This window comes from Zootoca vivipara, chromosome 5 (genome assembly GCF_963506605.1).
Source record: "Zootoca vivipara chromosome 5, rZooViv1.1, whole genome shotgun sequence".
NCBI lineage: Eukaryota > Metazoa > Chordata > Lepidosauria > Squamata > Lacertidae > Zootoca > Zootoca vivipara.
Genome location: NC_083280.1, coordinates 71,527,958 through 71,543,614, shown reverse-complemented (window position 1 = coordinate 71,543,614; position 15,657 = coordinate 71,527,958). Strand labels below are relative to the sequence as shown.

The window sequence follows — 15,657 nt, the reverse complement described above, 5'->3', positions numbered from 1 at the left end:
GCTCTGTGGACTAAGCACTGTTGTGGTCTTACAGAAAGCTTTGTGGCTCCAAAGGACAAAATGCTAGGGATAGTCTTTCTCCCTCTTTCTTAATCCCTTCACTCTTTCCCTCAGAATCTGCAGTTGAAGTGCCAATTTCACCCGGTTCAGGCAGATCAGATGAGGGGATAAAAGTGTCCCCAGAGAGAGCCACTTCAGTGTGGGCAGGTGAGGGACTCCATCACTGAATGCTGTTCCAGATTAAAAACAATCACAACTGAGGGCTGGCTCAAGACATTTTACTGCCTGAGGGGAAGGACAAGATGGTACCCAACCCCCCAATTTTATATACAGAAGCTGACTGGACTGGTAGCTGAACCTAGCTTTTGATAGTATTTGATAAATATTAAATAATATTACTTGTAAGTATGATATGGGTGATATTATATGAAGATTGATAGAAGAGGTGTATGTGAGAGACAGAATAAAATGGTTTTTCTCAGAGTGTGAGGCTGAGAAAGACAGGAGCTGTCCCAGGTGGGAACTGGGAAAACATGGATCTCTGTGAATTGAAGATTAAGATAGAAGGTTGATAGAATATAAAATTTTGTTTTTGTGGGGGTGTTTCCCCCCCTTCTCTCTTTCCTTCTTTTTATTATTTTGCTCTCTTTAGATATTAACTTTGTTTGGTTTTTATTGCATTATATGTTGAAACCTTTAATGAAATTGATTTTTAAAAGAAGAAAGATTTCTATACTGAATTCAGCAGAGCTTTCAGGGCAGTTTACAAAAACACCTCACAACTTTTCCGCTGCCCCGCCCAACCCCCATCCCAGCATATGCTGCCTGAGGTGGCCAACTCCCTTTCTCCATTGGTAGGGCCTTAACAACAACTCGTCGTGCACAGAAAACTAGGCATTAGAGAGAAAAGTTATGGTTTGATTATGTTGATTTTCTTCACACAGAAGTTTTCAACCATGCCATTTCCCAGCTGTAGCCTGAAGTAGTGGAATCCAGGATAAGTCTTGCTACCTCATCTGCTGTTGAGGTATATTGGTCTCCAGCAGAATAAGAGATTTGAGTAACTAGACTGCTCAGTTTGGTGCTTCATCTCAGTGTGGAAAGACTTCTGAATTGGGACTAGATTGGTCAGAAGAACAGCAAAGTGAGAAAACAAAATGCAACGCCTCCCCCCCCCCCTCAAAGCAAGTACAAGAGATGTAACTAATGGCTTGAGGACAGGCCTGGATTAAAGCAAGTGGAGGCCCTGAGCTAGGAGACCTTGAGAGGCCCAAACTTAATAGCATCTGATCATGAGACGCAAAACATTGTTCTCTTCTTTATGTATGCAATGAAAGTAGAACATTGCGGAAATTTTAGCACTGATACTAAGATTGTTTATAAATGTATAACCTTTAGTAAGTTTACAGAAGTGTGGGATTAATGAAGACACTCACATGGAACATTCACAGGGGAATCTCAGCTTTGTTATAACATTACACTATGTACAAAGTCACTACAGTTTCTTTTGAGTTTTTTTGGATGCAAACTACCAAGTAGATAATTAAAATCAGAAAGTCACAGTTTATCATTTTCTATGCAGAGAATAAACGTATATGAATATATATATGGGCTGAAAATTTCTTTTCCAGGGTGCTCTTGTTTGACATACACGTGGAAGTGCAAGAGTTCATCAACTAGACTAAGTTCTACATCCTTTGGATACTCTTACATCAAAATGAAAAAAAAATGCCAGCTACACCCTACAGACTGTTGTTCTTCTGTCTAGGCTGGCTTCAAGAGCATCCATAACAGGGATAAATGAATTTACCCTAAACTTGTTTCTTGGAAAAAGTTTGTCTAAGGCTTTGGGTGCTGTCCCATCCTTGCCCCCCCCTTCTGCCTTCTTTTGACAGTTTTGTGTTTAGCATCGAGTAAATTTGGCTTGCTGTTCAATTTCATCAACATTAATCCAAGTGTTTGATATGAACTGCAATAGTGTCTAACAGAGAAAGACATTCTCCAAGACACCACCACCACCACTAATAATTTGTACCCCGCCCATCCGTCTGGGTTTCCCCAGCCACTCTGGGTGGCTTCCAACAAAGATTAAAATACATTAAAATATCACACATTAAAAACTTCCCTAAACAGGGTTGTCTTCAGATGTTTTCTAAATGTCAGGTAGTTGTTTATCTCTTTGACATCTGATGGGAGGGCATTCCACAGGGCGGGCGCCACTACCGAGAAGGCCCTCTGCCTGGTTCCCTGTAGCTTTGCTTCTCGCAGTGAGGGAACTGCTAGAAGGCCCTCGGCGCTGGACCTCAGTGTTCGGGTAGAACAATGGGGGTGGAGACGCTCCTTCAGGTATACTGGACCGAGGACGCTTAGGGCTTTAAAGGTCAGCACCAACAGTTTGAATTGTGCTCGGAAACGTACTGGGAGCTAATATAGGTCTTTCAGTCACCAGTCCAGCTGCCGCATTCTGGATTAGTTGTAGTTTCCGGGTCACCTTCAAAGGTAGCCCCACATAGAGCACATTGCAGTAGTCCAAGTGGGAGATAACTAGAGCATGTACCACTCTGGCAAGACATTCCACGGGCAGGTAGGGTCTCAGCCTGCGTACCAGATGGAGCTGGTAGACAGCTGCCCTGGATACAGAACTGACCTGCGCTTCCATGGACAGCTGTGAGTCCAAAATTACTCCTAGACTGCGCACCTGGTCCTTCAGGGGCACAGTTACCCCATTCAGGACCAGGGAATCCTCCACATCAGCCCGCCCCCTGTTCCCCAAGAACAGTACTTCTTCAGGATTCAACCTCAATCCATTAGCCGCTATCCATCCTCCAACTGCCTCCAGGCCACAGGGCCTTCACCGCCTTCACTGGTTCTGATTTAAAAGAGAGGTAGAGAGAGAGGTCACTTATATTCACACTGCATCTGTTATGAGACTCGTTTGCACATACCCTTAATGACACTATCAGGTGAATGTACGAACTATCTCCACTGGGAAAATATTGTTTTGAGCTACATCCATGGCTCAGTAACTGGGCCAGTTAAAGAAATAAAGACAAACACTTTCCCTAATCATTGTTTCTCATGCTCAATATAGTCTTTCTGCCTTCTGTGTCATTTTATAGAATTTATCCTACATTCATGTTACAATATGATGGTGCGTTTCATTTGCCCTTGAGTGCTGGTGCCCCGAGAGAAAATTTGTGGCATTCTTTAGGAACCACTGTTCCATGAAGTATCATTCAGCCACTAAGTCTACGCAAGGTTTTATGTGAACAGGTGCTGAGATTCTGGAGGGATAAAGAGTTGGTGTTTGAGATGTTACTATAATCACTTTAGTTATTGGTCTTCAGTGGCCTAGAAATCCTTCACATTGTGGATCCAAGTTTGCCTTTCCAATAAAGTGAAGGAATTTTCCTCCAAGTTCCCTTCTTAAAAGCATGACCTTTAGCATCTGTCTGTCTCCAAACCAGTGTTGTTGTAGTGGGCGGTCTCTCTTATAGGCTGTTTCTCCCTCTGCCGGAACTCTGACCACATTGTTTTCTGCTCAGTATCCTGTAGCCGCAGAGACCCCTTCCAGACTTTGGTTTGGAGAGTAGTTCCACGCCTCTTCACCCTCCCTCCACACACTCTCCAAGTTGAATGGCCTATTAGGGAGCCCCTTTGTGATGTAATTAGATTTCTCCTCTTGTTAGTTTGCAATGAAAATGTCATCTAGATGAAGGGAGGGGCCCATTCATGGCAAATTAAATTCAGTCATCTCTTTGGTGAGCTGTGAAACTTCACGCTGCAGGAAGCAGCTGCAACCGGAGGTGCCCTTGACAAAAGCAGCTCTGTGAGCAATGCTGACCTCACTCCTGCCACCACTCTCTTCTGCAAGCCCTTCCAATCCAGAGAAATAGATTCCTGGCTTGCCCCAATTTTGATATGGGAGCCGCCTTGGTTGCCATATTTTAAACAGGTTCCAGTACAGTCTGGTAGGTCTTGGAGGCTGGGTTACAAACCAGGACATCCTTGGTTCAAACGTCACCTCTGCAATGAACTGACTAGTTGGCCTTAGGGAAGCTGTTTCTCAGCCACAATACTCCCATCCTGTATAAGGGCAATAATATTGACCTATCTTACAGATTAGTTAAAAGGTTTACAAGATAATGTGCAGGTGAAACACTTTGAAGAACCTAAAGTGCAGTACTTTACAAAAGCTAACAAGAGAGGTGGGGAGGCATGCCTGATCTACTTCGGTTTTTACGACAACTCCAGGATTCAGTAACCAGAGCCAGGAACAAAGGGCATACAGTTAGCATTAAGGAACAGAGTGCCTATGAATTTGTTGTAGGCTAGGAATTTGTGTTTGGTATTAAAACTGAACTGAGCTCACTATTGTTTCACACAAGACATTCACTCCTGCTTAGCTTTCATTTCAGCCGCCTTATTTAGGTGGAATAAACAGTTTTGTTGTTGTTGCTATTGTTAAAAAAATTGGGAACCAGAAACCCTTGCTGAGCTACTGAAAACCACTAATCTAATCTACTAATATACTTCAATCTACCTTCTGGCCACCCTGATATACAATATACTACGATTGCCAGGGGTACTTCAGATACAACTGCTTGTCTTAGTTTATAAAATATTGCCTGTAAATCTCTCTTATGATGAAAGCCATGGTGCTAGCCAGGAGAGCTAAATCTCAGTGCTTACTTCAGAGCTGGGCACTTGAATGCCAGTCCACTTTTAGCAGTACCTGTGCCTGACCTGTAAGCAGAGATAGAGAGGCGTTAAGAGTTGCAAGGCTGAATCAATTTAATTGGGGAATCAAGTAAAGTTTTTATTTACTATTTAGGATACAAATGTTGATTAGCAGGGGCAAATTTTAAACCAGAGGGCTGAAACTGAAGGGAGTACTTCATTTTAAAAGAGAAATATGGACCTGGGATAGCTCAGTTGGTAGAATAATAATAATAATAATAATAATAATAATAATAATAATAATATATTATTTATACCCCGCCCATCTGGCCGGGTTCCCCCAGCCACTCTGGGCGGCTTCCAACATAATATTAAAATACAGAAATCCATCAAACATTAAAAGCTTCCCTAAACAGAAGAAGAAGAAGAAGGAGGAGGAGGAGGGGGGGGAGGAGTAGGAGTAGGAGTAGTTTGGACTTAATCCTGCTTTATCACTACCCGAAGGAGTCTCAAAGCGGCTAACCATCTCCTTTCCCTTCCTCCCCCACAACAAACACTCTGTGAGGTGAGTGAGGCTGAGAGACTTCAGAGAAGTGTGACTAGCCCAAGGTCACCCAGCAGCTGCATGTGGAGGAGCGGGGAAGCGAACCCAGTTCACCAGATTACGAGTCTACCGCTCTTAACCACTACACCATGGTAGACCACGAGACTCAAGGTCACAGGTTTGAACCCACATTGGGAAAAGATTCCTGCATTGCAGTGAATTGAACTAGATGACCCTTCCGACTCTGTGATTACACTTACTTACACACACACACACACACACACACACACACACGGAATGAATATTTCAACACACCCCGGGTCTTCTCAAAACAGTTAACATCATGTTGAGGGGTGGGGCAGGGCTGAGAGAAATTGAATTGAAACGGCACAATAAATTTTCACAACAAATCCTTTTGGTACAGTTGCTTTTCTTATGGATTTTCTCAGTAAGCACCTGTATAAATATAGGTTTTATTTTTGTCATTATTAATATTTTGTACCCCCTCAGCTTGTCGCATTTTGCGAGGGCACCGTCCACGCTGCCCTAAATCTGTCGCCCACTTACTAACTTAATCAATGCTGGCAGAATCTACAGTATAAGTTGGTATTCAAGTACAATCCAGGAATCAAAATTTATATTTTCCAGAGCTGCATAAATGGTTTGAAAACTGAATCTCAGGAGGGTCTCTCAACACACCAAACGGCATCTTGACTCTTTAGCATTCTAGTCAGCTTTAGAAGTGAGAGGTATGGGAGACTTAAAGTGCTCAAATGTGTTCCTGAAATGATTGCATTGTTTCTGAGGCATAGGGAGGGGATTAATGTTGCAATCCCAAACTTTGAGCCTGCTTTCCCTACTTTTCATCCCCCCCCCCCCATTTAGCAAAGAAAGGCAGCCAAGTGTTAAAAGGATTAGTTCTGTCGTTCAGGCTCACAATGTGGGCCTACAGCAGCGTGTCTTTGTTAAAACCTATTTTGGGGTTTGTTTTGCTTCCCCCTAAGGAGGAGACATTTACAAAGGGAGACCCCAAGAGATGGTTTTGTATTGGTGTTTCCATGAAGCAGAAACATAGTTCAGGCTTCACCTAAACAAATGAGAGATATACTTGGATTGAGAAAAATTAACATGCACTTACTGTTGATTCTGGCACATGTACAGTGAGCAAAAATGCACACATGCAGACAAAGTTCCAGGTTGCCTGAATTGTGCTGAAATCCCTTTACCCACAAAAGAAAAAGCAATGGACGTTCTACCAGGACTTCATTTAATCTATATATCACTCGAACCATTGTTGATGCCCACCCCTCCCCACCAGATCTGGTTGCTGAGAAAAATAAAAGTAAATGCATTGACTGTATCTGCAGAAATTGCAGACTTTGGGTGGTATTCAACATTGGTACTAGTGCAAGGATTAACTCCAGTGGAGCAGGATTCCCAATCCCCACTCTCCTCTTCCGGCAACTGGCCCATGCCACCCCAAATCCACTCCAGCGGATTAGGAGAACTCTGAGAACAGATTTAGGGGGCACACAGGGGAAGGAGAGGGAGAGACCATTCCATTGTGCAGGGGCGAAACTAGGCTTTATTTCACCCGGGTCAAAAACCCAGTTTGGCACAACCCCCCCCCACGCACTTGCAGAGAGAGGGGGGGAGAGAGAGAGGGAGGCTGGGAGCCTCAATGGTGCCCCTCTGGAGGCTTCACCGCTAGCTACCCACCCACCCACCCCAGTAGCTACGGCTCTGCATTGTGAAAGGATGGGGGAAGAGGGGCAGATTGATGCAGAAAAATTCAATCTCATACTGTATTTTATGTAATAAAATGTGTCAAATAAAAAAAAAAGCTTTATGCACGACATAACTAATCAATATTATAATAGCAATCAAAAGAACCATTAAAGTTAGAACATAATGAGAATATAATTACTTGAGTGAAAAATGGGTTTTGTATCATTCTGCCCCACCTACGGGGCACTTTGATACAAAGCGTAAATTGTATGAGAATGGTAATTATTTACAAAAATTTAATTAAAAAAACAATTTTTATTGTGAGAGATCATCAGCCTTACAATTTGTTACTTAAAATCTAAATTACGTATCAAAACTAACAGTGTTTCACACATATCATAGACTTTATGGCAGGTTTTCTTACCAAAACTTATATTAATCTTTCCTCAAACACCTATGCATTAAAAAAAAACTTTGGAAAAGCTTTTTAAAAAAAGTATAATAACTCACATTAGGTAGTCAAAAAATAGTAATTTAAACAAAATGCTTATAAAAAAGGATAATTACTTAATGTTTAGCTTCTATTGCACATTATATCCACTGAAGTCAAAAGAAAAAGTCTAAAGAGATGATGTTCGAGATGTGCCTTTTGATAAATATGGTTTTGGTAAGTGCAAAACAACATCCTTGAAATCAACGCTTGCCTTATCTTCTACAATGGGGAAGACAAACATACAAGATCCTGGTTTTTCCTGAGATATGACACTTGATAATCTGTCATATTATATTTAGAAATTACTTTGGCCACATAGTAAACAACAGTTTTTTCTTTTCAAATTTCATGAGTACGGTAGGAAATCAGTTCAGAGATTTCATGCAAACTTGTATATTGGGGCACTATTGTACACTAGCGGGGCACTTTTATATGTATCAAATTGCCCCAACAGACATTTTCAGAAAACTAACAATTATTAATAAAACCACTGAACTTATTTAAAAATCACATGTAACCCTGATTACTGAGTGGGATAACGTACCTTTGGTATTTTAAAATCTTAACTAAACGACATAAAACAGCGTTGGAACACTTTTACATTTCACGTAATTTTTTAGTTGGCCGCGCTAAAAACATACCTACTCCCATCAAATGCCAACAGCGAACTGGCGGGTGGCATGTTCGCAACTGTCATACTCACACATGTATAGACAGGTTTTAGTGATGTCACGACACGAGTAACGTTTCTCGATATTGAAATATTGTTGGTGTATCAATGTGCCCCTTGCAGAAAATCATTCAAACGCCCTTACACCCACTTTGTGGCAGTAAAAATACAGGAAGTTAAATACTGCTTAAGGCAGCTGCCTCTCTCTGCCTAGTGTAATGCACTCTCTTCAAGAGTTGGTTGATCTGCAATAACTAGTAGCCAATTATGTATTTAGTTACTTGTCACTAAAAGGGTCTCCTGCAGACCTCTGCACCCCGGATATTTGCTAAAGACAGAGAAGTGGGTAGGGTCACCCCACACCTGTTTACAATAGCTAGCATAACTACGAAAGGAAAAAAAGAGTGCAAGTCTCCTGAACCTTCAGAAGAGGGAAATATCAACAGGTATATTCATAGCTGTCAGGTTTTCCCTTTTCTCGCGAGGAAGCCTATTCAGCATAAGGGAATTTCCCTTAAAAAAAGGGGAGAACGTGATAGCTATGGGTATATTGTGCACCTGTTGCAATTCTCTCTTCTACCCAGCGGTTAAAGGTGCAGGGGGAGCCCTGCCCTCCTTTTCCCCCTTTACCCGGGGGCGGGGCGGGCGAAGAACACGCGGCCATCCAGAGGTCGGCTGGACCTCCCACCAGCCGCAGCCAAAACATCTGGAAGGTCCTGGTCCAGCAAAACTTCCTTCCGTCCGCCAGTGCGAGCTCTCTTGCCGTCGAGCAACCTGCAGTTCACGGAGGGCGCCTGAAGAGGGGGGTGCTCAGGTTCTGCAAATGCTTCTCTCCACAGGATCTTGCTTTGTGCCTCACCCTTCCCTCGCCTGCTTGCAACTTCCGGCGCTGACAGCCTGGAGGAAGTTGCCAAGCTTTAGATGTGTCACAGTCGAGAGGAAGCAGCTGGAGGAGCAGCAGCATTAGCAGCCGGAGACGTTTCGCACCAGCCGGAGGGGGAGAAAAGAGGCGAGTTGGTGCATCTCTTAACTGTTCATTCAGCCCTTCCACCCCGCCGCCAATTTATTTATTTTTTGCTTTATCCTGTGAAGGGGCAGCTCTGTTAGAAATGCAGAATCCTAAGATGCAGCCGAAGAAATGCGAATCCCCTTGGTTGAAGCAGGGCAGAGTTACCTGCCGAGATTGCTCGGTAGGATTTTGTTCGAGCCAAATGCAGCGTGGGAAGTTGGCCCCTTTATCCGAAGGGGTTTGGGTGTCTGCCCTGGAGCAGCTGCAATAAGCAGCGCTTTGCGAGCATGTGCAGAGTGCCCCTTGTCAGAAGGGGTGGCTTTCCTCCCAAGGAGAGGTTGGGCATTCAATCTAGGGCACCTCACATTTTGAAAAAACCAAGCTCTGTTATCATAACTCGTAGCAGTGAGTCCTGTAATTCTACTACCTGTGTTTTCTGCTTGCTCTTACCCTGCAAGGTAGGTCAATATTGCAACTGTAGAGCTGAGCCTGAGAGAGAAGTAGCGTGTCTAACGCTGACTGGTGAATTCAAGCTGTAGGTGAGAAATTTTAATGGGTCTGGGGATTTTTTCTAGCTTATGTCTTCATACTGTGTGAATCTGCCTGTGTGTTTTTTTAGGGGAACTTGAATGTGCATCTCACTCCTGAAGTACATTATGTTTTGCTTTGGTGAAGATGCTTTGAGTTGCCTCCGGCGAGAGACAGTGCCTGATAAATATAATAACAAAAATAAAATATATGCCTGGGCCATCAATCTGTAATGGTCCTCCTGACTGTAGTCAGGTCATGCATGACACCAGCCTCATACTGTCTTGTACCATGTCATAACTGCTTTTATGGGACTGTTTCCCAGGTTAGTTTGAGTGCTTAGAAATCTATATTAAGATGCAGCCTTGGAGTCTAATCAAATGTGTGGAGCTTTCTCTAAAATCTGCCATTTGTGATTTCTATTAATCGTCCAAGGAATTAAAGCAGGCTTCCTAAAACTCGGCTCTCCATATGTTTTGGGACTACAATTCCCATCATCCTTGACCACTGGTCCTGCTAGCTAGGGATCATGGGAGTTGTAGGCCAAAAACATATGGAGGGCCGAGTTTGAGGAAGCCTGAATTAGAGACAGACTTTCACCTTTCTGTTTAGATACTGTATCAGGCTGCAGCCATTTGTCGGTTAATTGGATTAAGCGATTAAGTCTTCTGACTCATCAACTGTGCAGTCCTATGCCTGCTTAGTCTGAAGTTAGCCCCATTGAATTGAGTGGGACTTGCTCCCTGGGGAGTGTGCCTAGGGTCACTGCTTAAAATGGACTGTGATTAATTGCTCTTCTCTCAGCTAGGAGGGATTAATTTTTCCAAGATGGTGTCTGTTGCAACAAATGCATGCATCATCTAAAAGCAAAACATGCTTTTCATTTTCATTCTTACGAAGTGTATGCCAACTTAATCGATTAAAGAGTCCTGTGATTAATCCACTTTAACTGGATGATAATGGCTCTACTGTACAGGAGTGTGTGAGTCAGCCTTGCTAGTTTATTGCTTAAGCTGCCAAAGTGCTTGTTTGGTTGTGGGTTATTATTATTATTATTATTATTATTATTATTATTATTATTATTATTTCTCTCCCCCCCCCAGGGTTTCTATATGAATTATCCATGAGATAGATTATTATTATTTTGCATAGAGTTTAGGATTGTGTGAAAAGTGTGATAAGTATTCCAATCTGCACTAGCCATTGTGATCATGAAAAGGGTGTGTGTGTGTCAGTATTACCGTATTTGTGGAGCAACTAATAGTATAACAATGTGCCTTCATGCAGTGCTTATTTCTGGGGGTACGCATACCCCTAAACATTTTGTGAATCTAAGTTTGGCCTCACTGAGGGGGCAGTATTTCAATGAGTAGGAAAATGAGAGTACCCTGAAACATTTTTTTTTTTAGAAAAAAGCACTGCCTTCATGTATATGCATGTCCCAGCTTCTCTAAACTGCTCTTTTCCCTAAGACAACAGTTGGAGGTCATTAAAATCTCTTTTCTTTTGTATGTTAACAGGTGTGGCAAAGCAAACACCACACGATCCTTAAAGATGGTGCGGATTTTGGCCAACGGCGACATTGTACAAGACGATGACCCTCGAGTGCAGCAGAGCACTCAGAACAGGGGGAACTCTTCCCGGCCGGTGAGAAGACCTTTGTGATGTTTCAGTTTTGCTGAGAATTATTATGTGAGGAACTTGAAAGGCTTCAATATTCCTGTTGCAAATGGATGCTTAATTCTGCAGTTTGGTTGATCTGTTCAAAGATTACCCTTTTAAGTACATGCACATGTTTACTCTAAAGCAAATCCTCAGTAAATTCAGCCAGGCTTGCTTCCAAGTAAGCATGCACAGAATTGCATTTGGGCACTGTAAACCACCTTTACACTGAGCTTGAGGTGGAGAGGGGGAGTTGGGTTGGGCCACAGGTCCTAACCTTGCCAGCCTCTGTCCAAAAGGTGAGAACCATGTGGAGCTCCCTATTCCATCTGCAGAAAGACCCAATATGGGGTCCTCCAGGGGCAGGAAGGAGAAGGTTGCTGGATCCTGAGTCATCCCCGCTGCTGTCACTGGTGCAGTAGATTTGCCCGCCCTTCTGGCCTTACCTGCCACGATCAGCAGGGCAGTGGATGCTGTAGGGCCTATGTTGCTGCCTAGCCAGGGTTCACATGGCAGCCTTAGTTGTGAATCATCAATACTAATAGGGATTTTAGTTCTCTGAAGCCCAGTCATTGCATATCAAAAACCACACCATTCACATGCTAGAGGGGTTATCAACAGACTCAGGGGAACACCATGGTTTGTAGATGTGTGTTTAAAAGAAAAGCCTTGGGTGGGTGAGGTGGGAAAGATTGAGGGAGGGCGGGGGGGGGGGAGAGAGGAGGCCAAAAACAGTTTGATGAGTACTGCATGTGCTCACTGGTCACAAAATACTGACTTGATTATTTGGAGCAGGAGATGGCCATTGTCAGAGGAGTTTGTCAGTCCTTCTCCACAGGCAACCCTGGAAATTTTAGCTCTTTGAGGGAGGAACAGCAGCTCTCAGCAGCCTTGATGAATTATGATTCCCATGATTCTTTGGGGGAAGCCATGACTGAAAAAGCGGTATAGTACAAATGAAGCCAGGGACAGAACACGAGGGAAGAAGGGGAGGAGGATGGGATATCCTGAAAACAGGAGTGATCCACACTGCAGCATTTTGTTTCTGGCTCCATTTCTGTGTAGGCTGTGTGCCCCAGGGAGCCTTCTTTGGCATCTTAAGTCCAGCTGTCGTAGATAGGATTGCAGGCTTACTGTTTCTTAAACCATGTTGGGCTTTTTTTTTAAATCAAGTTTTCTGCTGCATTTTAATGCCTTGCACTGTTTTTAAGGATGAGGTGGAAAATGAAAAACATTTTTAAACAATGTCCAAGGAATGTGATCACCGCAGAGGCCTGTAAGTTTTTTGTGTTGTCTCCTCATTTCTCAAAACTCTCTCTATGGTAGTACCTGCTCTTTGGAATCTATGAACCACCCAAATGGCTGCATTTCTGGCTCTTTCTGGCTTTTACTGTATCTGTCAAAGTGGATCCGGCGTCATGAATTCACTCTGTTTCTCTGGGGTTCCTCCGCAGGGTTTTTTCAACATGAACGCAGGCCCTGCTCCACAACAACACTACCGCCAACAGCAGCAGCAGCAGCCTCAGGATGCAGCAAGGCCAGGGGAGCGCTCACTGCTTTCAGACATCAACCAACAGTTGGTGAACATGGGCTTCCTCACGTGGAACCTTGGAAACCAGGTGGTGGAGCCAGTCATGTCCATCTTGCTGCTGCTCCTTCTCATGATGGTCGGCGTGCGTGGCCTACTCTTGGTGGGCCTCATCTACGTTGTCTCTCACTTAAGCCAGCGATGACAGGAACTTCTCTACAAGCCATGAATGCTGCTTGGTGGATGGAGAGCCACATTTCCTTGTCCAGTGTGTGAGTGCATGTTAGAGTGTGTGTGTGGGGGGGGGGTCGAATGTGTCCCTGTTGTGTGTATGCGTGCCCATATGGGCTCCCGCCCTCAAAATGTTATGTAAATAGATTTTGTAGGGAACAGAAATGAGCTGTGGGGGGAAGCAGTATATGGAGTGCGAGTTTGTGAGGGTACAGTTTCTTCCACTCCAGTTGGCTTTTTCTTGTTGTGCTGCTCAGGTGTAGCAGTTGGGTGTAGAGGCAATCTCAGGGTTGTTGGTTGAAGCTTAGTTTTTTGATGAAGGGGTGAAAAGGCAGCAGGTGGATCTCTCAATTGTTCTCTCAACAAAAACACTTAATGAACCTCGTATGTAAAAGGCGGTGTTATGAGATGACTAAGTAGGCATTGTTTATTGCCCTTAGAGAGGAGGTAGTTAACATGATAATTGAGAAGGTTTAAATCAAAGGTGGGAAATGTGTGGTCCTTCAGGTTCAGATGGACTACAGCTCCCACAATCCCTAGCTATTGGCCATGCAGTCTGGGACTGATTTGAGGTGGCATCTGGCAACATCTGGAGTGCACCAGGTCGTACAAGGCTGCATTACACTCATAACCTGGGAGTCGTAAAATGGATTGGGTTTGGTTTGGCATTCTTGGTCACAATCCGACCTTGAGCCTTTGCTATCACTTTTGAGATGTGTGTCCAGTTCTTTTAAATATAGGTAGGTGCTTGAAGGTAGATGGAAAACCAAGCTTCTTAACAGGGCCGTCTCAAGCAGGTTGGGCGCCCTGGCGCTGAGGCGCGGAGATCGCCCCGGCGCCCCCGCCCTCGCAGTGCGGCTTCCGCGCAGCTTCACTGCGCAGTGTCCCCCTGCCAGCCCCGCGCCATCGGGACCACACCTAGAGCCGGGCCTGCTTCTTAACTCAGGTCAGTCATAGGATTAAAATACCATCTCCAAATGGAGGGAAGTTTGGGTTTGTGTGGAAATAATTGATCATGGAACCACACTTTGCATAGTCGATGGGAGGAGGCCGCTCTGTAGCTAATCAGTGTACATGGGGAAGGGCAATTCTGAGAATTCTTTTCCATGTTGGGAGCTGTACATGTGGCCCCTGTACTTTGTGTTGCCGCATACACAGTCCCCATGCTGGAGGCAACAGTGCTGATGAATGGTTGCCTCTGTGTGAGTGCTGGCTCCTGGGGTGCTCACTTGGGGTCTGCCTTAAGCACAAAACCATCCATTGTCTCATAATGTGTGTGTGGTTTGTGTGTGTTGCAATGGGGGGGCCTTACTAAGTGAGTGTGCAGTGGGCATGTGACACGTGGTTCTCACGTCTGTTAATTAACGTGAATGGACATTTCTGCATCCTTGAAGTATGACCTGGTGGGAGAACTACCCACCCACCCACCCACACTTTTTCCCCTGCTAGTGGTGGCCTCCTCTTGAAAACAGGAGTGGAGGAGTCAAATCCAAGCAAAGGAAAGCTTTGTAACCACCTCCCTCAACTCTTTGTAATACTATTTGTAAACTGTTCCTTAATACACATCTTTTGTTCCTTTCCAAATGGCTGTGGCTTCCATTCCTTTATGTGTTTGATCTTGGGCTGCTAATAATGAATGCTGCAGGCTTAAATGAAAAATTAGCTACCGACATAACTTACATTTCAGATTTATTCTGTGGACGTAAGGCAAGTTGCAACACGTTTAAAACCAAAAGTATTACATTAACCTGTAGAAATATAACGGCCACAACCCTTTGAACGCTCAAATGACTAAACCCTCCCATCTGAAGATACACCAACAGCTTGACAGTGGCTGCTATAAGCAAAAATGCCTCTATTTGCTTTTGGAAGTTGTTTTGCCTTGTCTAGATGAAGGACAGATCTCAACAGGACAGGCTGTGAGTGGGTTAGAATTTATTTCTGGGGTGTCTTTCAGCCAAAAAGCCCCCCCCCTGAACAGTTCACAAAGTTTTGTCCATTCTTAAACCTCAGCATATTCTGTAATTTTAAACACACACAAACGGGGAAACTTCACTTGTTCTGGTTAGTAGGGTAGCATTGCTTCCAGCTTTTCAGTCACTCACTTGGTTAGCAGATGTATCAAAGAGAAGGCAGCAGTGCTGGCTGGGACCCAAAGAGCCACACCACTGGTTCTGCTCACCACTGGTTCTGCTTGGAGAGACAAGCTTGGAGAAGTACATGGGGAGATGCTCAGCCTCTGCGTGCACATAAGCAGTTTTAATGTGTGAGTTAGGAGCTCACAGAATGTGGCTGCAACAACTTCTGGGGTCTTGGTTGCTGTGAGGATGGTGATGATGGTGATGGTAATAATAATAATAATAATAATAATAATAATAATAATAATAATAATAATAATAATAACATCTATATCACTAACTACTGGCTCACACATGATTGGGTTGGGAAGCTGACCCACAATAATCAGTGACGTTTCCCCCCAGTGTTGTTCCCTCACTTGGCCTTTTATTCACCCGCATTCGTGGATTGTCTGAATTTCTCAGGGAAACCCCTGTCAGAGGTGGTCCTTCAGTGCAGGCAGTCA

The 15,657-nt window shown here is 44.0% G+C and overlaps 1 protein-coding gene across 2 annotated transcripts; it reads left to right on the top strand.

Annotated features, from left to right (window-relative positions):
- Positions 1-9,023: 9,023 nt before the first annotated feature.
- On the top strand, positions 9,024-14,657 carry FAM241B (family with sequence similarity 241 member B). Of its 2 annotated transcripts, XM_060274932.1 has the most exons (4): positions 9,032-9,305; positions 9,583-9,663; positions 11,173-11,299; positions 12,769-14,657. In XM_060274932.1, the coding sequence occupies exons 3-4, from the start codon at positions 11,207-11,209 to the stop codon at positions 13,045-13,047; spliced, it is 372 nt and encodes a 123-aa protein (XP_060130915.1). In that variant the 5' UTR covers positions 9,032-9,305; positions 9,583-9,663; positions 11,173-11,206; the 3' UTR covers positions 13,048-14,657. The 2 variants fall into 2 exon arrangements, with proteins under 2 accessions (XP_034994453.1, XP_060130915.1); XM_035138562.2 differs by lacking the exon at positions 9,583-9,663 and having other exon boundaries at positions 9,024-9,124.
- Positions 14,658-15,657: the final 1,000 nt, after the last annotated feature.